Source organism: Polypterus senegalus, chromosome 14 (assembly GCF_016835505.1).
Source record: "Polypterus senegalus isolate Bchr_013 chromosome 14, ASM1683550v1, whole genome shotgun sequence".
NCBI classification, from domain to species: Eukaryota; Metazoa; Chordata; class Cladistia; order Polypteriformes; family Polypteridae; genus Polypterus; species Polypterus senegalus.
In genome coordinates, this window is record NC_053167.1 from 109,170,412 (window position 1) to 109,198,019 (window position 27,608).

Genomic DNA, 27,608 nt, shown 5'->3' on the forward strand with positions numbered 1-27,608 from the left:
CTTTCCAATTCAGATAGATGAGACATATATTTATTATTTATTAAGTACATATTTCACATTTCATCAGTGCTGCATAAAGTAAGCTTTAATATTTTTGAAGGAGTACGCAACATTGAAAATGGAGATAATGTTCAGCTTCAAGGGCAATTGCAAATGATAGACTCCTTCAATCACAGAAAACAGAGACAGAATCCAAACACTATGACATGTGCAAATCTGAGTAGAGGACTGCTATTTAAAAGTGCTGTAGTGTTTTTCCGGGATCCAGCGATACCTGTACTGAAGCCTCAGAGCCCTAGTTAAAGCTCACTCTTGAAGCTGACACAGCTCATCCTCTGTGTCTGCTTCTCTGCTGACTTACTGCTCGGCCCCAGAACTTCATGCATAACATGTCCACAAGCAAAATGTGCTCCCCAACTGCTTGCATCTCTGTAGACCGCTAGTATCCCTGACCAGACGCAGCTTTGTAAACATCTGAAATGTAATACATTTCCATTACTGCCTGGAATCAGTCTTTGTAGGAAATCTGAGTTAAACAAAAGTGGTAAATAAAAATATAATCATTTAAATGATGCTTTATTTGCACACTATGAGATTAGCGTTGAACTTAATCCTCCTGGCTCTTTTGATCTTTCATTTTTTAGGTGTTTTTCAGAATTAAACTGCTAATGCATCAGCACAAATAGATAAAGTGTGGAATGTGTCACTAATGCTCTAGGAATCTGAAATGAAAATAGCCCTTCAAGTCAAGTAATATGAGAGGGAAATGTCATTTTCAATAGAGCTCCAGATTTCCATTCATTACCTTAAGTTCCTTTATCTTATTGAAATAGCTCTTTGACTTTTAGACTAAACAGCGCCATACAGTGTTATTTAGCTAGGTTGGCTCTAAACGCTAGGTTGACTTTCAGCAACAAACAGACAAATAAGCACAATGGCATGAAAAAAATGTTATTGCTGTCAAGGAGAGAATCCAAATAAAAAAGCAATTAGAAATTACTGTAAAATGTGATGGGTTAGAATAATATGTGACCCTAGCAAAGTCAGTGTATTAGAACAATATGCAAACTCCTGTGCAATAGGCAGCCATTAAAGAGGCTAATTGTAATAGGAAAGAAATGAAGCCACTGTGCAAAATTGCAATTAGTAAATGAAGTGCTAAATGCAATAGAAATTAAATTATTTATTCCATGGTAAGTGTAAGCTTCCTTATTCCATGCTAAGTGAAAGCTTCCTCACCTCTTTTAGACAAATAATGAATGATGATGTCTTACAGTCGACATACAAACAGTACACTCCTTGCCAGATGTGTGTGTTTGTTGAATCCTGATCTTTTTTTTGGATATAAATGATATATATTGTGATTGACCAAACGCCATCCGAGATGGTGTGGACCCCACTCCCTTACCTGGCCAGGAGGCTTTGATAATTGAAGGTAAGGGAGGGAATGACAATACCTCCTTTTTGTGTCAGGACTCAGATGTGGAAGGACATTTCAGAGGCTGCAGTGAGGCTGGTATCCTAACAGCCACTGAGCAACACCTGGGATGGACAGTGGGTAACTGCCTGCTATGGGTGCTTTGTCTGGGCAATGTGTCCCACTGTATATATAGGATGGCATTATGCCGCATGGGCATTATGGGAATTGTGGCCCCATGGGCCTGCTCTGTGAGGTTCTGTGAGATCCTTCATGGTGAGCTCTTGGAGTGTGACAACCCAAGGAACACTGTAGTCCTGCCTGACTCGTAAGTGCTTCCAGGATGCAACTGATTATATACAGTAGAAGCTGAGCACTGAGCTCAGGAAGTCAGAGTTGGGAGGAGTAAAAGAAGAGAAGGAAGGATTGTTGTGATTGGGAAAGAAGACAAAAAATACCTTAATTTGAACCCAGGCTGTCTGGGTGTAGTTGTGTCTAGGGTTTTGGGGCTTGGTAACACCTCCTATAGGCCACAATATATATACTTGTACACACACACACACACACATATACATACTGTATATATATATGTTAGCTGCGTGTGGTCTTCGGGACAAAAAACAACCTTAAGATGCCCTAGAAGTTTGACTATATTTGCAAACTCTTTAGAATTATCCAGTGCAGAAGACATGGACCCACCTTGTGTTTGCTGCCCCACTGACTTTCGTAAGAAGATACTGGTGAGTCCATATCTTTGCTGTATGGCTGTCAAATCAGTCCTATTAATCTTTGTCTCAAGAAAATACCTCCAGATAGACAATGTTTTTAGTGAAAAGTTCAAGTCTTGCCCTCTGTTGCTGAGGTGTTTCATTTGCACGTTGTTGAGCCGTGGTGATTGTTTCGTTTTGATGTTGTGTCTCTTCATTTGCGTCATAAGCACAGCATTGTTGCTGCATGGTGAAAGACCTGTGTGCAGCAAACACTGAAAAAATGTAAAAGTGTATACATGTGCCATCTAGTTGCTGTGGTTTGAGAGTGAGCAGAGCAGACTGCTCCATACACACACACAGGTCTTTCATTCTGAAAGTCTTGGCTATATTACAGAGTTGTGCTAAATTCATTTTTTCCCTAATCAAGCAACATTAAATCCCTCAGAATGACAAAGCAAAAAAATGATGTTAAGAGTTTCTGCAAAACTGTTAAAAATAAAAACTGAAATACCTCATTGACAAAAATATTAGAGCATATGACACTTGAAATTTGGCTTAGGTGCATCCCATTTTATTGATCATCCTTAAATTGTTTCTACACCCTTTTTGGAATCTGCCTGTGTTCAGTTCAATTGACTAGACATGATTACAAAATATATACATACACCTGTCTATAGAAGGTCTCACAGATGACAATGTGTATCAGAGCAAAATCCAAGCCATGAGGTCGAAGGAATTGCATTTACAGCTTTAGATAGATGATACATAGATGGATCTTTCCTGTCATTGTCACTTTTACAAAGGAACAACGAAATTGAAGGTGCAGTCGACTCAGTGTGAGGAATAAGAGTTAAAAAGTCAAGACCAGAGAAAATAATAACAAACTGAATAGTAATAAAAGTACTTTACAAAATATACAAATTGCAGTTGTTATATATACAACTTGCACTGGTTGACATAAGGTCTATATTGCACTTTGGGAGAATGATATGGAGCAGTTTCAATTTAGAGTTCAGGGCCATGATTGCTTTTGGATAAAAGCTGTTTTTAAGGCGGTTTGCCCTGGTTTTCATTGTTTTGTGTCTCTTGCCTGATGGCAAAAGCTGGAAGAGGCAATGGCCGGGATGTGATGAATCCTATGAAATACTCATTGCTTTTTTGCGGCATTGGGAGGTGTAGATTTGTAGATTTAGAGATAGGAGTGTGTCAAGGCTCTGATCTGGGGAGGCTACAAAACATAATACCAGCTTTAAGTTTCCCAATAGCAAAGCCACCATTCTTAACTGGAAGAAGTCTGGACAGCCACAACTCTTCTTACATCTGGTTGCCCAACCAAACTGAGCAATCCAGGGAGAAGGACCATGGTAAGAGAGGTGACCAAGAGCTTGATGGTCACTGTGGCTGAGCTCCAGAAAACCTATGTGAAGATGGAAGAAACTTCTAGATGGTCAACCACCATTGAAACACTCTATTAATCTGAGGTTTATGTCAGAGTTGACAGACAACACATGAAAGCCCACTTGGAGTTTAGAAATAAAACACCTAAAGAACTCTCAGACTGATTTGATGAAATCAAGGTTAGTATCACGACTAGAGGAAGCCAGGCACCAATCATCACCTGAGCAAATACCATTCCAGTTGTTGGCAGCATCATGTTGTGGCAGGGTTTTAGGGAGAGTGCCCTGGACCCCAGATTGGGCTAAAAGTTAACCTTCCAACAGGAATCACAAAGAAAATACTACACAGGAGTGACATGGGTCAACTCGAGAAATGTCCTTGAATTGCCCAGCCAGAGACCGGACCTGAACCCAATTAAACATTTCTGGAGAGACATGAAAATACAGTAGCTGTCTACTGATGGTCTCTACAAAATCTGAGAGAGCTTGAGAGGATCTGCAGAGAAGAATTAAAGAAAATATGACATCCAGGCGTGTGAAGCTTGTGGCATCAGACCCAGGAAGACTAGCATTTTGAGCACTGGTTAAGTATTGCATAATGAAGGTCACCTAATGTGGCCTGGAAAGAGAGTGTGGGTACACTTTCCCCTTTTGGAAACCACTCAGCATGCAAACACATCAAATGAGGCAGTCATTTCAGCAGAGATCCTAAGGCATTACAGAAATGTACAACACTCTATTTTTGAGTGGGAGGACGTTGGGGTAGAGGGGTGAGGTACAAATGTCACTTGCGCTACAATGCTTCATAGCACACGGGTTGTTTGAGTGACATTGAAGATACCTTTAAGATGGTGATTTTTGCCTGCCATGCCAATAAGCAAAGTTAAAATTCTACTCAGGTTTTTAGTCGGCTCCCCTACTTCTCCATTTTGAAAATGCTTGAATGAGAGAATAATGCACAAAATTAGAGATGCAGTTAGCCAACCTTAGAAAATCCACGGCAGCTGAATCTATTTACAAATCAAACTTGTGTTTCCTTGCTGTCTGATGCTTTCTTAGATATTGTTAGCTTAAAAGATTCAAGCATGCAGGGGGGAAAAAAAGAAATTTGTGCGCCTTTTTTCATTTTTAAGACTTAAGGTAAATCATCTTAGGGATGGCCTGTTTCCAGCACACAGCAGAGCACAGGCGCTCCGTGTACCGTTTCTCATCTCTTTTGGGGTGTTTCTGCTATTTTTAGCCTCAGCACACTCTACTACAGAGAGAGGGGGAGAGGTCGTCAGCGCAGACCTGCAGTGTGCCAGCAAGGAGTGCTAGGTCACCAGCAGATCAAGAGTTTGCCAGCACATCTCTTGGGGCATTGGGGGTGGGAAGGTGGTGCTGATAACAAAAGACAAGAATCCCTCTGCGCTGAAACTGCTGCAAATCCTGCTTCTTTTCATTTAAGGTTTTAATGAAGAAAACCACCAGCAGCAGAAAAGTGAATTTCGATGGATGTCGGACATTTTTCTGTTCTTCACAGACACGTACAATGCAGTGGAAGTAAATAAATAAATTACATATTATATATGTGTATTAAACATGAATGTAATTACAATAATAAAATAGCATTTGCCTGTTTTAAACCCCTAAATGTATTTGACTGAATGAAGTTGTGTAACTGTAACATTTTAAACTTTCTAATGAAAAATCAGGAGTGGTCTTCCTTAGACTTTCTTGTATACTCAGGTATGGGGATGAATATTTGAGGAATAAATTGCAAGACAATGATAATATTTTTATATTATGTACATTAAAGAACCATCAACAACAAATCAAATCAAATTAATAATATATTGAACAATTATTATAAAAGTAAAGTTGAGCAAATGCATAAAAGGTAAAGTACCACTTCCAGTTAATGGTAATAGCCCAAAAGTTAATACAAATCTACGTTTTGTACCTAATACTTGAATGCAAAATTTGGTTGAGCTAAGTGAAAGCTCACTAAAGTTATCATGTTTACATACACACACACACACACACAGATACCCAGACATAATTTCAGAGGTCTAAAACGTCGAGATTCACCAAAATCTCAACATTGAATTTTTGGATGATTACAATACTTTCATTATACTTCGTATACGAGAAAGTAAAAATGACTTCATTTATTAAATCACTAACTTGCTTACCCAGTATTGCCTGGGTGAGAAAATGGAAAGGTCAAAAGTAATTACAAATGAGTATTACCAAACTTTATTAACATGAACCTTGTTGCATTTAGTATATTAACTATTTGTTAGTTTCGAAAAACCTCTTTGTATACAATATACTGGCACAAGGAACCCCGACCTGCAGTCCTTAATTCTGGAGACAGGAGAGTTTCATCGAGAGTGGCTTGGAAAAATGAGAAAAATAACCTGATTCAAGAAAAGGTTCATTATAATGGACAAGAACTGAACCTAGATTTGCTTTGTTAAAAAGAAAATATGATAAACATCACACTACCCATGCCCATCACGTGAAGTGCATGGCGAGGTAATCCCTTCAAGTGGCATTTTAGTAAGAAAAGAGGTTCCATTTTTTAACATTACAAGATAACAATACCAAAAATGAAAGTTAATCATGTACTTTAAGAGGAACATATATATTTTCATTATTTGTATACTACCTTTAAAAACAGAGAAATGTTTTATTATTGTAATATTGATTGATGACACATAGATGTTGAGAAGTGATTCTTAGCTAGTTTTTTCATAACTGTAAAAAGTGTGTCTCATTGCGTTCTCTAAGTATAACAGGAAAAATCCCTTTTGAAGAACTTCATAACATTCTACTGGAAATTACCGACAACAGGAATGCCAATCTTGATCAATATAAATTGAACTTGTTAATGGACATACACATACACAATTCTAAAAGTCTAAACTTGTGTATAATGTACACCCTTAACTTTCGCTACACTGCAAAACTTCCCAGAAGCAAATTGTGTGCACATTTCTAATCGCAGGTCATTTATTTTTTAGATTTTCAGATATATCTGTTTAAATTAGATTATTTAATTAGATTATTAAATTTTCAAAAATTTTTGGTAATTTCTGGAATGTTATTGAGGTGTTAATTGTGCAATCTATTTTAAATATCCTCTTTATTTAAAAATGCGTAGGTGCATTTTGCAGGACTGTTTGACTGCAGTGAAGAATTTATACTTTTTTATTGTTTATAATGAATGCCACGACAAGCACAGTGACAGAACAGACAGGCACACCGGGGCAGACACCTCTTAGGATGTGCAAGATTTGGCCCTCAGACAGACTGCCGTATTTATTATTTAATATCACAGTGCAAAACAGGCAGATAGCCAAGTCCTGGTGTGACTATGCAAGTTTCCTCTCTGTTAGGAACCACGGAGAATGCCCACCAAAACCACAAATATGTTGTTTAACACCAAGACAAGTTGTGCCTCACCTTGTGTTGTCCCTTTGCAAGCGATTTTTAAACCTACCAACTTGTGCCCACTTATTCGCGATGCTCTTTCCCTCTTCCCGACTTCTGCCTCTTCATTCGCTCTGCAACAAACAGCAATTCAGCTCCTCCATTCAGCTCCTGTCACCCACTTGAAGTCCTCCACTCACAGGCTGTCACCTCCTGCCACTTGAAACGGCCGACCTCTCGGTCTTTGGGGTGCTCTAGTTTTAACAGCACTGTTATTGAGTGATGAGACCCTGGACAGCACTTTCTAGAAAGCTGCAGAACAAACAGGAGTGCTTCTAGAGAGATTGCTCTCAATCAAGTGGCTAGTTCTTGGTCTCTAAGTGCTCTCTGCCTGCACTCATTCAGTAGGTACTTGGTCCGACCAGGATTTATAAATGTTTCGGTCTGCTGACTGCTCCAATAGTTTGTGTGTTTTATTGCTTTAAAGCTAACATGTTTCATTATACACTCTCAAATAATATATAATGTATTTATTTATTTATGATTTTGTTTGCAGTTAGCAAGGTACACTCTATTGTGGGAACACTGTATTGTGAAGCCTGTATTACAATATGTATTATATTTGGATCAAGTGTAAGCCTAGATTAAGACCCCCATAGGCCCCTGGGGGTCTTAATGAAAAGAGCTCCTAACAGACAGTTGATCATACTTTTAACAATTCAGCGTGCAGACACATTGTTTAATGAAGTGTAGAATTTCCCCCTCTTGCTTTTGGCAGACAGAGACTCGATCGTTTCTTTCAGTAGGGGAGGATGAGGTTGGGTCCCCTTGGTGATTTGAACAATTCATCGAGTTTCATCCTTGGTGATTTCTGTGTTCAGACACTCGATCGTTTAATCAAGATTTTTGGTCAAATTCCACTTGCAATCACAGGCCCCTGACTGAACACAAAGAATGACTTGATAGTACATACACCCCTGATTGAGTGTATCGTCTCATGTCTAATTAATGATGCGGGCAACAAAAATGTGGTTTGTCTCAGGTAACATTATTTAGCACATCAGCCCCAACACCACAATCACACCCTGCATGGTGCTGTTTCTCTGTCAATAAATCATGGTGTGAAGTATTTCTTGCCATTCTATTCCACCATGAGCCTCATCCCACCACCACTTGGAGGGGCAATGGATAAAAGTTATCTGCTGGAAATCTTCAAGTATACATTGCTGCACCCTAGAACCTCCACCTTGGAGCTCCAGGTAGGTGCAGTTGACTGCAATGGGTGTCAATAGAGTCTAGCTGCAAACTTCCAAAGCTTCATCTAGTTACACTATGGTTAAGATTAGGGTTGTGAGACGTTATCAGACTCAGATAAAGGCAACTGTCCATTAAGTCAACTCCAGGTTGGAGGCTCAGAGCTGCAGAAATACCAGACTCATTATGGTGAGAAGAACCTGTGTGTCAAATTTCTATTCTGTGGATTGAAACCCAAAACTGTACATAAAGAAACAAAGTGGCAGGGATTTTGCTTTATGGATATAGAGATATCTGTGAAATTGCAGGCCATATGCTATAAGCCTGACTGAGCAGTAAAAAGTAATTAGTTACTTTTAAAAACATCAAGGTGTCATGTTATATAGTAATGACTTTCCTCTTCATGTGTTTGAAACAAGAGAAGCTAAAGACAAAAAAATAAATCAAACGTGTATTACGTAAAATAAAATTGCAAATCTGTCCGGAGGACTGAAGTGTGGTGTAGACGCATGATTCTGCATGGAGCAGTTCAGATTTGTGCACATGGTGTGGCAATTCAATCATCTGCTGAAACAGATTTATTATTATTATTATTTTTTTTTTTTTTAAGAAAGCTACACGTGAGTGTGACATTTTAGCTGTCCCTTGTATTTTGCACTGATTTTTTATTTTCTCTCCCCCAAAAGGTCATAAATTAGGGCTTTAACTATGCCTGTCAGCACAGTATCAGGAAAGAGAAATGGGCTTATTCTCTCAATATCGATTGCACAATGTGGGAGGCCCTTCCTTCTTTGATGATGTTAGTGAGTGCCCTTCAGGTGGAAAAGAAAGCCACTGAGAATTCTTTTCTGCCAAGAACTAAGCTTTATGATAGCTCCATGACACAGACAGGAAAACTGCTGCTTGGGAAATGTATAACGACTTCTTTTTATATACAATGAATTAAAGCACTTCTCTATATATTAATATTTAGAGGTATTAAGAAACACATTTAAATGTAAAATTGAAATGTTCATATATTTATACATTTTTATGCACAGTACATAATGTTTTTGTGTTCATCATTTTCTTCTATATATTATTTTGTGTTGAATGTTTACAAAGATCAGGGCCTATAAATAGTGCAAAAGATGGAACATTGTAATTGCTCTCTTTAATTCAGGTGCATGAATCCGTGTGTATTTCAATCCAGCATCCTCTGAATTCAGATTCACTAACCTGTGCTATATTATATGTGGTCATGTACTGTCATGCTGAAGGAGTCGTTCAGCAATATTTTTAATAATGTACTGGTCTGAGTTAATGGCTTGACCAAGTGTCATAGTATCCACTAATCTAATTCAATCAATCAATCAACATTTATTTATATAGCACATATTCATACAAAAAAATGTAGCTCAAAGTGCTTTACAAAATGAATAGAAAAATAGAAGACACAATAAAAGATAAACATAAGTCAACATTAATTAACATAGAATAAGAGTAACGTCCGATGGCCATGGTGGACAGAAAAAACAAAAAAACTCCAAAGGCTGGAGAAAAAATAAAATCTGTAGGGGTTCCAGACCACGAGACCGCCCAGTCCCCTCTGGGCAATCTACCTAACATAAGTCAAACAGTCCTCTTTGTATTTAGGGTTTTCATGGAAGGACCTGATGATGATGGTCACGTAGACTTCTGGCTTTCAGTCCATCAATGTTGGTGCATCATGATGCTTTGAGTAGGTGGAGGTGGCGCAGGCCGCCACCACAAAGAAACCGGAAAAGAAACAGAAGAGAGAGTAGGGGTCAGTATGGATTTTGGAGCCACTGTGAATAGTTATTATGAAGAATTGAACATACAGAGTATCAGTATTAAGTTAAAGTGAAGTTATAAAAAGGCCATGTTAAAGTAATGTGTTTTCAGCAGTGTTTTAAAGTGCTCTACTGTATTAGCCTGGCGAATTCCTATTGGCAGGCTATTCCAGATTTTAGGTGCATAACAGCAGAAGGCCGCCTCACCACTTCTTTTAAGTTTAGCTTTTGGAATTATAAGGAGACACTCATTTGAAGATCTAAGGTTACGATTTGGAATATAACGTGTCAGGCATTCCGATATATAAGATGGAGCAGATTATTTAAGGCTTTATAAACCATAAGCAGTATTTTAAAGTCAATCCTGAATGACACAGGCAACCAGTGTAGTGACATCAAAACTGGAGAAATGTGTTCAGATTTTCTTTTCCCAGTTAGGATTCTAGCAGCTGCATTCTGCACTCGTTGCAAATGATTTATGTCTTTTTTGGGTAGTCCTGAGAGGAGTGCGTTACAGTAATCTAGTCTACTGAGAACAAAAGCGTGAATTAATTTCTCCGCATCTTTCAATGATATAAGAGGTCTAACTTTAGCTATGTTTCTTAAGTGAGAAAATGCTGTCCTAGTGGTCTGATGAATATGCGATTTAAAATTCAGATTACAGTCCACGGTTACCCCTAAATTTTTTACTTCCGTCTTAACTTTTAATCCTAGTGCATCAAGTTTATTTCTGATAACCTCACTGAATCCATTATTGCCAATTACTAAAATTTCAGTTTTCTTTATTTAGTTTGAGAAAATTATTATTCATCCATTCAGAAATACCAGTAAGACATTGTGTTAGTGTATCGAAAGAGTCGGAGTCATCAGGTGCTATTGATAAGTAATTCACCTATTCTGCATCTCAAAACCAGTAGCTATGACTTTTATTGCTTAAAGGGTAACTTTAAAGTTCTCCTGCGGATGGAGTTCCTATTGTGATGTATGGTTAAAGTAACGCTGCACAAATTGAGGGTGCTCCTGCTTCGGGAGCAGACCCATGAATACAGGGAATGAGATGTGTGAAGATAATAGAGGAAGTAAAGATTTTGTAGCATATGGTAACTTGCTGTCCCTGTGAGTTATTAAAAAGTGTTTCGTGCTAGCTAGAAAAACAAGCCAAATAAATGGTGTTAGTAGTGGGATAAATGAAATGGAACAGTCTGAGCCACCAAACAGCTTGTGCTTGGAATTAAACTTGTTAAAGAACTGGCAAACATGAATCAAGAAATTTGACTTGTGTCTCTTTGTTAGCAGCATTGTGCTGAAAAGTGAAATGGTGAAATGGTGCTGGGGGCAAAGAGATAAAGATAAGTAATATCATAAATTTTGATGATGTTGATGATTTCTTTGGTTGGTATTCCAATCAGATGTTTGACTCTCAATGGGTCTGGGTTTTTCATGGACCCTTATTATGAGTACTTGTTGCCAGTTCTTCTGTACTTAGACTCCTACATTTTCTCCATCATATACAGTAAAAGTGATAATGCTCTTACACCATTGGAATGTCATTGTTTCAGTTGCTTTTGTAGTTTTCAACAATTAAGCTGTTGTTGTAGCTTGGTTTTCACTCGTCAAGCTCATGAGTACCTGTACAGAAGATCATTTTACTCCATCCAGAAGTAAATTTCTATACTCAGAGAGAGCAACGTTTTGCTTTCTTCAGTAACTTCAGTAATTTCCCTTTGACTGTGGAAATTCAGGGATGGAATGCACAAATGTCTCTTGTCTTTGCAAATGTTTTGAACTCAGCACTGTGGTCCATTATCAAATGGGATCTCGTCTATCTAGAATCCCCTGTGTTAACAAAATAGATTTCAGGACTGTGATAATGAGCTTGCTGGTCATCTGTGGTAACCTACTGTGTGTAGTTTTATTACTTAAAATACCCAGAAACTATCAAATTACCTCTCTTTTAGCTTCCACTTTATCTCCAGTAATGATTCCACATTACCACATTATAGAATCAAAGTGCTGGACCACTGTATGTGACATACTGACAAAATAAAATAAATATTGGCTTACTCTGAATTACACTTTATTGAGAGAATTAAAAAAAAAACTCCGATAAAAATATTTGATACAATATGTGCCATAGAAACTGGCAATTAATTTCAGGGCCAAAAGGCCGATAAACATTAAGTGTCACCTTTACAAGAATAACTTGCCTCAGTGGTCACCAGTGTAAACCATTGGTCTGTTCCGTCTTCTGTAACCTCCAAACGTTATTTCATTGAGGGAGTTCTCTGGGGCAAACACATCAACATTTACTGTACAATGTCAGATATATACATTTCCACAAACTTAATCATCTAGCCAGTTACAGTCTACTCATCAGATTATAACAATGATGTAGACAATGTTATAAAAAAAATTGAGACAATTGAAGAAAAAAAAGCAGATTTTAAAAATCTAATTAAATGAACATTCTGAGGTACCCACACAGGCCCAAGTGGTATATTGTGCCCATACAGTTTCTTCAGAAAGTAGTCAGACACCTTCATTTTTTTCACTTTTTCTATGTTGCAGCCTTGTACTAAAACAGTTTAAATTCATTTTTTTCCTTGCGTCAAGAAACATTTAATACCCAGAAGGACAAAGTGAAAACAGGGCGTGAGAAATTTCTTCAAACTTATTAAAAATAAAAAAACTTCAATATCACATGAACGCAAGTGTTTAGACCCGTTACACAGCACTTAAATGAAGACTCTTTGGCAGCGATTCCAGCCTGGAGTCTTCTTGAGTTCACACATCTGGATTTGTGGATTTTCTGCCATTCTTCACTGTAGATCCACTCAAGTTCTTTCTCATAGAATAGAGACCATTGGTGGACACCTATTTTCATGTCTTTCCAGAGACGTTCGATTTCATTTAAGACCAGACTGCTTAGGCAACTCTCTCCCTTCCCCACGTGTACCCTTAACATTGGTCCCCTTAAGGCGCTCGCTCATGTGTATGCCTGTTGCTTTGCATACAAGCACTACAAATAGAAAGTTACCTTTTTGGTGACTTTATACCATTTCTAGTATTCATTATTGAATTCTGATTTGATCAGCGAATATATACCCTTTAATAGGATATCATGATGGACACACATTATTTTTTGATGTATTAATCAATTCAATCCCAGCTAGTCACATATAGAGTCATAGTGATCCATAGTCTATCCCAGCAGCCCCAGCCTCAGCACTGGGTGTGCCATGAGCGTATTCCAGTTTACGCTCACATATACACACTCTCTTAACCAAGCCTGTGTACAGATGGCAGTCAATCAGACATGCGTATCACTGATATCTGAGGGGGAAAAGATGCCTGGAGAATATCCATTTGTTCAAAAGGACAACATGGGCACAGCCACTGGAGTTAATAAGCCATCCTAATGTATATGTATGTAACAAAACAATGCCTATTTTTTATTATGTGTTGTATTTTATTTTACATTTTTTATATTTAGTATTATTTATTTCAAATTTGTAATCATTTGTCCTTTATAATTATAAATTGCACTTTCGATGAGGGGTGGCACAGTGGAACAGTGGAAGCGCTGCTGCCTCACAGTAAGGAGACCTGGGTTCACTTCCAGGGTCCTCCCTGTGTGGATTTTGCATGTCGTCTGCGTGGTTTTCCTCCCACAGACATGCTTGGTGTGTGTGTGTGTGTGTGTCCTGAGGTGGGCTGGTGCCCTGCCCAGGGTCTGTTCCTGCCTTGCGCCCTGTGTTGGTTCCAGTAGACCCCCATGACTCAGTAGCTAGGATATAGCCGGTTGGAAAATGCCTGACTGACTTTTGATGAGTAATATTGTGTATGCTAACTTATCACTGATGATTGAATGATGTGGATGAGATACTCGAAACTCACATTCTAGCTAACCCAATAATTTAAAATAGTTGTGTGAGACACCTTTGTTTCTGAACTTTGCTGTTTTCCCATTTTGTAAACAGCATCATTTACTGAGACAAAGAATTAATAAAGTTTAGTTAGAATGCATGTTTGTTTAAGTGACTTGGATCTTAGGGTCCAGACCTGGGTTTGATTTCAACAGGAAGCACGTTTAAAGTTTAAGAGTTTTTTGGGTTACTTTTAAGTGTATGAATGTTTATTCATTAGTTAGTCAATCTTCTGAAATGTTATGTTAAATCTCTCTATATATTTTTACCATAATTAAATTAACGATTTTAATGTAGTACTGCAAATTGTTAAAAATTAATACTTATACTTTTTGTTTTCTTTTCTTTCAGGTATTCCTAATAATCCTGGCCCAGTTAGTAAGTAAAAAACCAAACTGCCAATGCTTTGCTTTGCTCTTTTTCACCTAAAGTCCACTTGCAGCCCAGTATTCATTTCTGTTTTCTCTTTGCTCTTACGGTAAGCAGTGAAAGAATTCAATTTTAAAACAATCCTGACATTCTGCTCTAAAGCAGTCCTCCTTAAAATTATTAACATGGAAATAATTATACATAATATGATAATACCACACATCTTCCCATCTGTCCAGTCACCTACTGTAAAATTTAAATTAGATTATTATTATTATTATTATTATAGGAAAAAGCATACACGCTGAGTTGTGAAATCTAAGTATTGGAATTTTAAATTTGAGATTTCAAAAATAAATTAAAAGCTATAAAAATATGTTTGATTTTTTTTTTTTTTTTCCTTTTACTAAATCTGAATAATAATGCTAGGACTTGTCCACCAGCATAATGTTGAAAAAGGTCATTGTAATATAAATAGTGCAATAAAGTGAGGCATTATCTTTTCCAGCCAGTGTTCCCTGGAGCAGTAGCATGTGTACGGTTACAAGAGCTGAATGATTGATTAGAAGAGAAGTCACCAAAGTGTCGCACAAGTCAGAAGTGCATTTATTGCTCTAAAACACAGGATGTGAGCTCGTCATTTCAAACCAATCTTTTTTCTCAAATGAAAATCCTATTCTTTAAGAAAGAGATTCAAGCATTATATGAAAATAATTCTACCAATCAGCACTTCCTGAAGTGTTGCTAACAAGAAAATTTCTGTTCTGTATATTTTTGCACGACTACAGTACATAAATCCAAAAAATGGTTTCAAATTCTTAAAGTAAATTCAGACCTTCTATTTACATGTTAATGTCCAGTTTATTGATTTAAGGATACTTGATATTCCCCCTCTCAAAGTTAAAAATCTGGTCATCGGATTTCTTTTTTGACCCAAGCATTCACGCTCAGCCCATTGATATCTATTGACCTGACACATCTGTGTACAGGTTTATACTCAAGTTGAGAGTGAGAACAGTAAAAAGAACTCTGCCATAGCTAGTAAACCTGTTAGTATAATAAGGTGTTAGCCATTTTTAAAACTCAGCAACGTTTTGCTTTCTTCAGTAACTTCAGTAATTTCCCTTTGACTGTGGAAATTCAGGGATGCAATGCACAAATGTCTCTTGTCTTTGCAAATGTTTTGAACTCAGCACTGTGGTCCATTATCAAATGGGATCTCGTCTATCTAGAATCCCCTATGTTAACAAAATATATTTCAGGATTGTGATAATGAGCTTGCTGGTCATCTGTGGTAACCTACTGTGTGTAGTTTTATTACTTAAAATACCCAGAAACTATCAAATTACCTCTCTTTAGCTTCCACTTTATCTCCAGTAGTGATTCCACCTTACCACATTATAGAATCAAAGTGCTGGACCACTGTATGTGACATACTGACAAAATAAAATAAATATTGGCTTACTCTGAATTACACTTTATTGAGATAATTAAAAAACTCCTATAAAAATATTTGATACAATATGTGCCATAGAAACTGGCAATTAATTTCAGGGCCAAAAGGCCGATAAACATTAAGTGTCACTTTTACAAGAATAACTTCCTCTGTGGTCACCAGTGTAAACCATTGGTCTGTTCCGTCTTCTGTAACCTCCAAACGTTATTTCATTGAGGAAGTTCTCTGGGGCAAACACATCAACATTTACTGTACAATGTCAGATATATACATTTCCACAAACTTAATCATCTAGCCAGTTACAGTCTACTCATCAGATTATAACAATGATGTAGACAATGTTATAAAAAATTGAGACAACTGAAGAAAAAAAGCAGATTTTAAAAATCTAATTAAATGAACATTCTGAGGTACCCACACAGGCCCAAGTGGTATATTGTGCCCATACAGTTTCTTCAGAAAGTAGTCAGACACCTTCATTTTTTTCACATTTTCTATGTTGCAGCCTTGTACTAAAACAGTTTAAATTCATTTTTTTCCTTGCGTCAAGAAACATTTAATACCCAGAAGGACAAAGTGAAAACAGGGCGTGAGAAATTTCTTCAAACTTATTAAAAATAAAAAAACTTCAATATCACATGAACGCAAGTGTTTAGACCCGTTACACAGCACTTAAATGAAGCCTCCTTGTCAGCGATTCCAGCCTGGAGTCTTCTTGAGTTCACACATCTGGATTTGTGGATTTTCTGCCATTCTTCACTGCAGATCCACTCAAGTTCTTTCTCATAGAATAGAGACCATTGGTGGACACCTATTTTCATGTCTTCCCAGAGATGTTCGATTTCATTTAAGATCAGACTGCAACTCTCTCCCTTCCCCACGTGTACCCTTAACATTGGTCCCCTTAAGGCGCTCGCTCATGTGTATGCCTGGTGCTTTGCATACAAGCACTACAAATAGAAAGTTATCTTTTGTGACTTTATACCATTTCTAGTATTCATTATTGAATTCTGATTTGATCAGCAAATATGTACCCTTTATTAAGATATCAAGATGGACACACATTATTTTTGATGTATTAATCAATTCATGCATTTTGTTAATCCCAGCTAGTCACATATAGAGTCATAGTGATCCATAGTCTATCCCAGCAGCCCCAGCCTCAGCACTGGGTGTGCCATGAGCGTATCCCAGTTTACGCTCACATATACACACTCTCCCAACCAAGCCAGTGTACAGATGGCAGTCAATCAGACATGCGTATCACTGATATCTGAGGGGAAAAGATGCCTGGAGAATATCCATCTGTTCAAAAGGACAACATGGGCACAGCCACTGGAGTTAATAAGCCATCCTAATGTATATGTATGTAACAAAACAATGCCTATTTTTATTATGTGTTGTATTTTATTTTACATTTTTATATTTAGTATTATTTATTTCAAATTTTAATCATTTGTCCTTTATAATTATAAATTGCACTTTCGATGAGGGGTGGCACAGTGGAAGCGCTGCTGCCTCACAGTAAGGAGACCTGGGTTCACTTCCGGGACCTCCCTGTGTGGAGTTTGCATGTCGTCTACGTGAGTTTCCTCCCACAGACATGCTTGGTGTGTGTGTGTCCTGAGGTGGGCTGGTGCCCTGCCCAGGGTTTGTTCCTGCCTTGCGCCTGTGTTGGCTCCAGTAGACCCCCATGACTCAGTAGCTAGGATATAGCCGGTTGGAAAATGCCTGACTGACTTTTGATGAGTAATATTGTGTATGCTAACTTATCACTGATGATTGAATGATGTGGATGAGATACTCGAAACTCACATTCTAGCTAACCCAATAATTTAAAATAGTTGTGTGAGACACCTTTGTTTCTGAACTTTGCTGTTTTCCCATTTTGTAAACAGCATCATTTACTGAGACAAAGAATTAATAAAGTTTAGTTAGAATGCATGTTTGTTTAAGTGACTTGGATGTTAGGGTCCAGACCTGGGTTTGATTTCAACAGGAAGCACGTTTAAAGTTTATAGAGTTTTTGGGTTACTTTTAAGTGTATGAATGTTTATTCATTAGTTAGTCAATCTTCTGAAATGTTATGTTAAATCTATATATATATATTTTACCATAATTAAATTAACAATTTTAATATAGTACTGCAAATTATTAAAAATCAATACTTATACTTTTTGTTTTCTTTTCTTTCAGGTATTCCTAATAATCCTGGCCCAGTTAGTAAGTAAAAAACCAAACTGCCAATGCTTTGCTTTGCTCTTTTTCACCTAAAGTCCACTTGCAGCCCAGTATTCATTTCTGTTTTCTCTTTGCTCTTACGGTAAGCAGTGAAAGAATTCAATTTTAAAACAATCCTGACATTCTGCTCTAAAGCAGTCCTCCTTAAAATTATTAACATGGAAATAATTATACATAATATGATAATACCACACATCTTCCCATCTGTCCAGTCACCTACTGTAAAATTTAAATTAGATTATTATTATTATTATTATTATATTATAGGAAAAGCATACACGCTGAGTTGTGAAATCTAAGTATTGGAATTTTAAATTTGAGATTTCAAAAATAAATTAAAAGCTATAAAAATATGTTTGATTTTTTTTTTTTTCCTTTTACTAAATCTGAATAATAATGCTAGGACTTGTCCACCAGCATAATGTTGAAAAAGGTCATTGTAATATAAATAGTGCAATAAAGTGAGGCATTATCTTTTCCAGCCAGTGTTCCCTGGAGCAGTAGCATGTGTACGGTTACAAGAGCTGAATGATTGATTAGAAGAGAAGTCACCAAAGTGTCGCACAAGTCAGAAGTGCATTTATTGCTCTAAAACACAGGATGTGAGCTCGTCATTTCAAACCAATCTTTTTTCTCAAATGAAAATCCTATTCTTTAAGAAAGAGATTCAAGCATTATATGAAAATAATTCTACCAATCAGCACTTCCTGAAGTGTTGCTAACAAGAAAATTTCTGTTCTGTATATTTTTGCACGACTACAGTACATAAATCCAAAAAATGGTTTCAAATTCTTAAAGTAAATTCAGACCTTCTATTTACATGTTAATGTCCAGTTTATTGATTTAAGGATACTTGATATTCCCCCTCTCAAAGTTAAAAATCTGGTCATCGGATTTCTTTTTTGACCCAAGCATTCACGCTCAGCCCATTGATATCTATTGACCTGACACATCTGTGTACAGGTTTATACTCAAGTTGAGAGTGAGAACAGTAAAAAGAACTCTGCCATAGCTAGTAAACCTGTTAGTATAATAAGGTGTTAGCCATACTAATGCAGCCCTCCAAGATTTTAACATCTCCTAATCAAATGCACACCTTACATAGTAGCTTATATAGTGTAAAATATTATGTCCAGAAAGAGATATAAAAAGAGTTGGGGCCCCAGCCAGAAAAATCCCATTTAATAGTTGAGGGAAAGTAATAAGTAAACACCAGTGTCTCAAATAATACTGGACAAGACACAGAAGTACACACAGATTGGTCAGATAACCCTGGCATGTAGTGACATGCAATTCACAAATTATTAATTCTTTTCAATGAATCATGGCAGTCAATTGGCATGAACAAACCATATCAGGAAAGCTCAACGGGGATGCTAAACCATATGCGTGATGTGATCAGCCTCTTTCATTTAGATGTTTAAAGCACATGTGCAAGTACTGCCCACCTCATTCATGATTCTCGTTCACTTCACTTTTGATTCTTTCTAGTTAGAACTGAATCATTATCAGTGAACAAAATCACTCTGTCATTGATTATTCTCTAGTTCATCATACAAGTACAGCACAGTAGCAACACATTTATATTAGAACTTTTTTATTGTTATGTTTTGTACACTACAGTATTGGAATTGCTTTAAATAGAATATGTAAACATAACATTAAACTAATACGTTTATGCCCCTTTGTATATTCAACAAATTAGTCACATAAACCTGAACCTTATAAACATATTATTCTAATTTCTAACATTTATTTGTTTTTAACTTTAATTTAGCACACTTTTCATGGCTTATTGAATGAACCGGGAATTTAACATTCACATTATATTGAGTTTAAGCTGAATTGTTACCTGAAAAAGCGTCACATGATTCTCAGTCATTTGATTCACAAACGACTCCCATGATTCTCATTTGATCCATTAAGAAAATCATCACCAGAGCACAGGTCAATTGGCACAAGGTCTCGTTCAATTGATTTGTGAAATAATATGCAATTAGTCACATGATTCTCATTCATTTGATTTGTGAACTGAATCTTTACCCGACAATGAATCATAATTCTCATTCTTTTGATTTGCAAAGTAAATCACTGAATGGTTACTCGAGAATGAGTTGCAGAATACTTATTCTCTTATGATTCTCGAAGTTAGTATCTTATTTTAATTATACATTTTCACTCTAGGGCAGCACGGTGCTGCAGTGGGTAGCGCTGCTGCCTCGCAGTTAGAAGACTCGGGTTCACTTCCCAGGTCATCCCGCATGGAGTTTGCATGTTCTCCCGTGTCCACGTGGATTTCCTCTAGGTACTCCAGTTTCCTCCCACAGTCCAAAGACATGCATGTTAGGTGCACTGGTGATCCTAAATTGTCCCTAGTATGTGCATGTGTGTCTCGCGTGTGGCTGGCGCCTGCCCTGGATTTGTTTTCTGCCTTGAGCCCTGTGTTGGCTGTGATTGGGTCCAGCAGACCCCCGTGGCCCTGTAGTTAGGATATAGCGGATTGAATAATGGATGGATGGATTTTCACTCTATGATATAAATTACCAGCATGTTTAATATAATATTTAATAAATATAAGTAATATAGTACAAAAACATTTGACAAATGAGAGGATACCATTCAGTCCATCAAGTTCATTTGTTTAGCTAAAGGCTAAGCTGTGCTAAGAGCATGCAAATAATAAATAAGACTTTATAACCAACACCCTCTGAACCCCAATTATATCAATAACATCCACCTGCTCTACCCTCCTTATCTGTTATATATTGCCTTGCATTCCTATATATATATATATATATATATATATATATATATATATATATATATATATATATATATATATATATATATATACAGTGTGCAAATTATTAGGCAAGTGAGTATTTTGACCATATCATCATTTTTAATGCGTATATTCCAACTCCAAGCTGTATTAACTTGAATGCTTATTGGATTTAAGCACGCCAGGTGATGTGTATTTGTGTAATGAGGGAGGGTGTGGCCTAAGGAGATCAACACCCTATATCAAGGTGTGCAGAATTATTAGGCAGCTAGTTTTCCTCAGGCAAAATGGGCCAAAAAGAGATTTAACTGACTCTGAAAAGTCAAAATTGTAAAAAGTCTTTCAGAGGGATGCAGCACTTTTGGAATTGCTAAGATATTGGTGTGTGATCACAGAACCATCAAACATTTTGTTGCAAATAGTCAACAGGGTCGCAAGAAACGTGTTGAGAACAAAAGATGCAAATTAGCTGCCAAAGATTTGAGAAGAATCAAACGTGAAGCTACCAGGAACCCATTATCCTCCAGTACTTTCATATTCCAGAGCTGCAACCTACCTGGAGTGCCCAGAAGTACAAGGTGTTCAGTGCTCAAAGACATGGCCAAGTAAGGAGGGCTGAAACCCAACCACCACTGAACAAGAAACATAAGTTGAAACGTCAAAACTGGGCCAAGAAATATCTGAAGACAGATTTTTTCAAAGGTTTTATGGACCGATGAGATGAGAGTGACTCTTGATGGACCAGATGGATGGACCTGTGGATCAGTAATGGCACAGAGCTCCACTCCAACGTGGAGGTGGGGTACTGGTATGAGCTGGTATTTTTAAAGATGAGCTAGTTGGACCTTTTGCATTGAAGATGAACTCAAAATCAACTCCCAAACCTACTGCCAGTTTTTCAAGACACTTTCTTCAAACAGTGATACAGGAAAAGACCATGATTTTTATGCAGGCCAATGCTCCATCACTTGCATCGAAGTTCTCACTGCGTGGCCAGCCAGTAAAGGCCTTAAAGATGAAGGAATAATGACATGGCCCCTTCCTCATCTGACCTAAACCCTATCGAGAACTTGTGGGCACTTCTTAAACGCTAGATTTACGGGGAGAAAAACAATACACCTCTCTGAAGAGTGTCTGGGAGGCTGTAGTCACTGCTCCACAAAAGCTGATCGTCAACAGATCAAGAAACTGACAGACTCCATGAATGGAAAGGCTTATGACTGTTATTGGAAAGAAGGGTGGCTATGTGCAAGTACTGCCCACCTCATTCATGATTCTCGACTTCACTTTTGATTCTTTCTAGTTAGAACTGAATCATTATCAGTGAACAAAATCACTCTGTCATTGATTATTCTCTAGTTCATCATACAAGTACAGCACAGTAGCAACACATTTATATTAGAACTTTTTTATTGTTATGTTTTGTACACTACAGTATTGGAATTGCTTTAAATAGAATATGTAAACATAACATTAAACTAATACGTTTATGCCCCTTTGTATATTCAACAAATTAGTCACATAAACCTGAACCTTATAAACATATTATTCTAATTTCTAACATTTATTTGTTTTTAACTTTAATTTAGCACACTTTTCATGGCTTATTGAATGAACCGGGAATTTAACATTCACATTATATTGAGTTTAAGCTGAATTGTTACCTGAAAAAGCGTCACATGATTCTCAGTCATTTGATTCACAAACGACTCCCATGATTCTCATTTGATCCATTAAGAAAATCATCACCAGAGCACAGGTCAATTGGCACAAGGTCTCGTTCAATTGATTTGTGAAATAATATGCAATTAGTCACATGATTCTCATTCATTTGATTTGTGAACTGAATCTTTACCCGACAATGAATCATAATTCTCATTCTTTTGATTTGCAAAGTAAATCACTGAATGGTTACTCGAGAATGAGTTGCAGAATACTTATTCTCTTATGATTCTCGAAGTTAGTATCTTATTTTAATTATACATTTTCACTCTAGGGCAGCACGGTGCTGCAGTGGGTAGCGCTGCTGCCTCGCAGTTAGAAGACTCGGGTTCACTTCCCAGGTCATCCCCGCGTGGAGTTTGCATGTTCTCCCCGTGTCTGCGTGGGTTTCCTCCAGGTACTCCAGTTCCCTCCCACAGTCCAAAGACATGCAGGTTAGATGCACTGGTGATCCTAAATTGTCCCTAGTATGTGCGTGTGTGCCCTGCGGTGGGCTGGCGCCCTGCCCTGGGTTTGTTTTCTGCCTTGAGCCCTGTGTTGGCTGTGATTGGGTCCAGCAGACCCCCGTGGCCCTGTAGTTAGGATATAGCGGATTGAATAATGGATGGATGGATTTTCACTCTATGATATAAATTACCAGCATGTTTAATATAGTATTTAATAAATATAAGTAATATAGTACAAAAAACATTTGACAAATGAGAGGATACCATTCAGTCCATCAAGTTCATTTGTTTAGCTAAAGGCTAAGCTGTGCTAAGAGCATGCAAATAATAAATAAGACTTTATAACCAAACCAACACCCTCTGAACCCCAATTATATCAATAACATCCACCTGCTCTACCCTCCTTATCTGTTATATATTGCCTTGCATTCCTATATACTGTATATATATATATATATATATATATATATATATATATATATATATATAAATAATTGCCTATATAAGATAAATAACTCATTTGCAAATTATTCAAGGGGGACAACCTCCTGGAATTATCTTGTATTACGAAAATACAAATGAAATTCATTGATTTACTTAATCGGGTTGCTGGAATGAACCAGATCAGTGAATCAAAATGCTCATCACTACCGACTTGCTGGAGGTGGCACTGATGTGATGTTACTATTCATCAGGTGGGTCAAGCCTAGGAAGGAAGTGGAAACTGTTAAGACAGCCTTACACTTTCCTCCTTCTCCTTGTGCACCATTAAAATTGGTCCCCTTAAGGCGCTCACCACGCTCATGTGTATGCCTGGTGCTTTACACGCCTCTGTTATCAGACACTACAAACTGGAAGTCATCTGTTTGTGACTTAATGCCATTTCACTATTTTATGATTTGTTAATTATGATCTGATCAGCTAATATGTAACCTTGATATCAAGATGGACACAAAATGTTACTTAACGTATTTTTCAATTCATGCATTTTTGTTAACACAGTTAGTCACCTATAGAGCCGTAGTGATCCATAGCCTATCCCAGCAGCACCAAGCCCAGCCCTGGATGTGCCATTAGTGCATCCCAGTGTATATTCACATTCTCCCAACCAAGCCAGTGTACAGATGGCAATCCATCAGACCTGCACATCACTGACATCTGAGAGAAAAAAAAGATACCTGGAGAATACCCATCTGTTCAAAAGGATAATATGGGCACAGCCACTGGAGTTAATAAGCCAGCTGGACAACCCATTGTGCCATCCTAAAGTATATGTATGTAACAAAGCAATGCTTATTATTATTATTATTTATTATATTTGATGAATAAATTATGATTTCTCATTTTTAATAGTGTGTCTTTTATAACCATAATTAACATACATACATTCATTAAATGTTTAACTTCTTACAAAAATGCCAGATGCAGTAATTTATGCGGGATAAAACATCCATTCCAATATCTTAGAGGCTTAAAGCCACAATGGAAACTTGTCAAGAATTTGTGAAATCAAATTGAACATATGGTCACCTGCTTACTGTTCATGTGTTAAAAAACTGGCAAAAAATAAAATTTACAAAAAAGTATAAACAAAATAATTTGAAGTAAAAATTCATTGGAATCATTCTTTCCTTTCAGAGAATATAATCACCCTAAACAACAATCCAGTAAGAATATTTAAAAGTGATTACATCCACTTTTATGGAAACTAAATGTATCAAATCCTCCTGTGAATTTTTAGTAAGGGCAAGAGGGAAATTAAATCTGTAAAAAAATTATAATTGACAGAAACACCAAGATCAAGGGGTGCATGTGTAGCACACTGGAGTCTAGAAATGTCAATGACTGAATTAACAACTGGAATGGGGGCTTTTAAATAGTATACCATCAAAAGTGGCACAAAATACCAGATAATAATAATAAGAAGAAGAAGTAAAAAAAGGTGGTATAAAGATACCCTTGATTAGTACTTATGCATGACATAAAGATGATTACAAGTAACACAACTGAACTAACCTTGAAAAAGGGTAGCACAACGGTAGAGTGTTTAGTAGTGCTACCTCATCAAGCGTCCTCAATGTGAAGGCCACACTAAGTGTACGGTCTGCATGTTTGCCCTGTCCCCTCAATCCATTATTCTGCAAGTACTCCAGTTTTCCTCCCTCATTTCCTAAGTCATGAAGGTTGTGTTAAATTGGCCAGCATTGTTTGTGTGTGGATGCCATGTGATAGACTGGCACTAAGTCCCTGACCTTTGACCTTCAATATCACTTGAGTAGGGTTAATGCCAGTTTCAAATTAGACAACAATCATGGCAGAGATTTTCAGTCATCGCCTTCTCGCATATAATCGCATAATCTTAGCAAATCAGAGGCAGTTGGTGGCTTGGTAGCATGACCGCCAGTCGCCTAGTCCATGACTCACCCCGACAATATCAAACAGTTGTATGGACATGAGAGATGACAACCAATGCAAGAAATGCAGCAACGAGGAGTAAGGAAACACGGGTATTTCGGACCTCACAAACAAAAGAAGGTTGTGTGAGTGATATCTTATGTTTTATATACCATAACAGAATGGAAAAAAAGGAAAGAAAAAAATTGCCACGATTGCATCTGAACTCACCCCTACTTGTTAACCCTTCATACAGCAATGAGCTCCTTCAGGCAGCACATTATTGGCTGTCACAGAAAGGGGCGACCATGACTGTGCCGGATGATTGGCAAGCATTTGCTAAGTTTGATCTGCTCAGCAATTTTAAGTTGTGTAAAGTGACATGGTCTGGTGACAGGAAAAGCAAAGCCAGCTGGCAAGTCTGACATACTTAATGATTAGAAGTCGCATTATGGGACTTCATCTTGAATTAATACTTTAATACGAAATATTACCTAATCAGCTTATAATTAGTTATTTAGGAAACAACAACAACAACATTTATATCTATAGCACATTTTCATACAAACAATGTAGCTCAAAGTGCTTTACATGATGAAGAAAGAGAAAAAAGACAAAATAAATAATTAAAATTAGGGAACACTAATTAACAATTAACGATGACCAGGAAGAACAGAAAAAAACAAAAAAAACAAAATCCAGATGGTTACAGGGGTTCCAGGCAACTCTAGGCCTTCTACCTAACATAAATGACCTCAATCAGACCTCATTGTATTCTGGGTTTTCATGGAAGAATTTGTAAGGCAAACAGTTAAAATTCTTGACGTACTGGAAGAAAAATAATATCTATACTCATTTTTACTTTAAACTAAACACAAGGTGCATTACAGAGCACACAAACCAACGTGATCATTCAAATATTTCATATAAGACAGAGTGGAGCCTGCAACATAAAAACACAGTGAATTGAACGGACGTGGACTGACTGAGAGTCGGCATTAGCACGTCAAGGTCAGCATTAGTATAAAAGATGTAAGAGAGGCACTTTAAAAAGAGTTAAATACAACAATAGGATGTCTAAATGCAAGTGAGTAAAGGTGGGCTTTTAGGCGTAATTAGAATGTTAGGATCAATAGATCTTAATGGACAGACCCAGAGAGGCAGATTCACTACCTAAAGGCAACAGAGGTGACTGGTCGTTTGCCATGAGTAAGCACAGAGGGGCTTTGGGATAACAAGAAGACTGGTGTCACAAGATCCTCGTCGTCTAACCAGCTTCATTGGGGGTAAGCAGTGATAACATTCAGAATATTGTAATGTGTGAAAATTCACAACTTAGATCTGTTACAGTATGTGTACACGTGGAGGTTGGAAAGAACAAGAAGAAATGAACAAAGGACATCTTCCTTTTTTCTTTCATTTTTATGCGTACACTCTAAGGCTACAGAAATGGATAAGGGTTCCAGTGGATCTTTAGAACCTGCTCTGCTTGTTGTCTATGTTATTTGCCTGCATGGACCATGTTACTAATTGTGTTGCATGCTATCTCACTCCATTCAGACATCCTCCACCACATTCAGCACTTCTTTTCATTAGCAGATGTTTGCTTTTGAATTCTTAATCGGGAAACTCAATAGGTTTTTTTTTCTTGTAGGGTGATCAGAAAGGACACTTTTGATGCTGGGGGGGGGTGGTTTACTTAAAGAATTATTTTGTTTTAAGTACCGGACAGCATTGGCATTCACAGCCTGACAGCTGTTGACTTTTCATGGACTTTCTTAATCCCACATTATTAAAATCACCTCCAGTCTCTGCAATAAAACAGCCTCAGGTAGAAAAAGATCAAAATTAAATATCTAAAAACAATAAATAAATGGCATTGGCAAACAATCTGCTGACATCCAACTCAGAGAAAGCCATTTTTATGACTCGTCACATATAGAACAGTGTCCTTATGTATGAAAATGCTGTATTATTAAAAAGAAAACTCCAGGCAGACCAGCATAGGGGATAAGCAACAAAAACACGTAAAGCAACACTTGGGTTTAAAAATGGCAATGCTACTTCTTCATTATAGTGGATGGTTTTATTTACACAATCATTTTTCCAATAAATTACAAATAAAGCATCTTTTTAAAAAAAAAAATAGTATGTTCTGCTTTGTCTCAAACTCAATTAAACAATTGAATGGGAGAAAAGCTGTGGGATGTCTTCACTCTTATCGTGTTGTAGTGTCCTTTCTCATCACCATCTTTATGTGTTTTCTGTTTTATTGTTTTAAAGC

At 37.2% G+C, this 27,608-nt stretch overlaps 1 protein-coding gene across 7 annotated transcripts in view; it reads left to right on the forward strand.

Moving 5' to 3' along the window:
* Window positions 1–27,608, forward strand: part of ntng1a (netrin g1a) — a 510,418-nt gene that overhangs the window by 380,686 nt on the left and 102,124 nt on the right. For all 7 annotated transcript variants that reach the window (XM_039735641.1, XM_039735643.1, XM_039735648.1 and 4 more), the window contains exon 5: window positions 14,266–14,292. In XM_039735641.1, coding sequence (XP_039591575.1) covers window positions 14,266–14,292 — 27 coding nt within the window. The remainder of the gene's footprint in view (window positions 1–14,265; window positions 14,293–27,608) is intronic.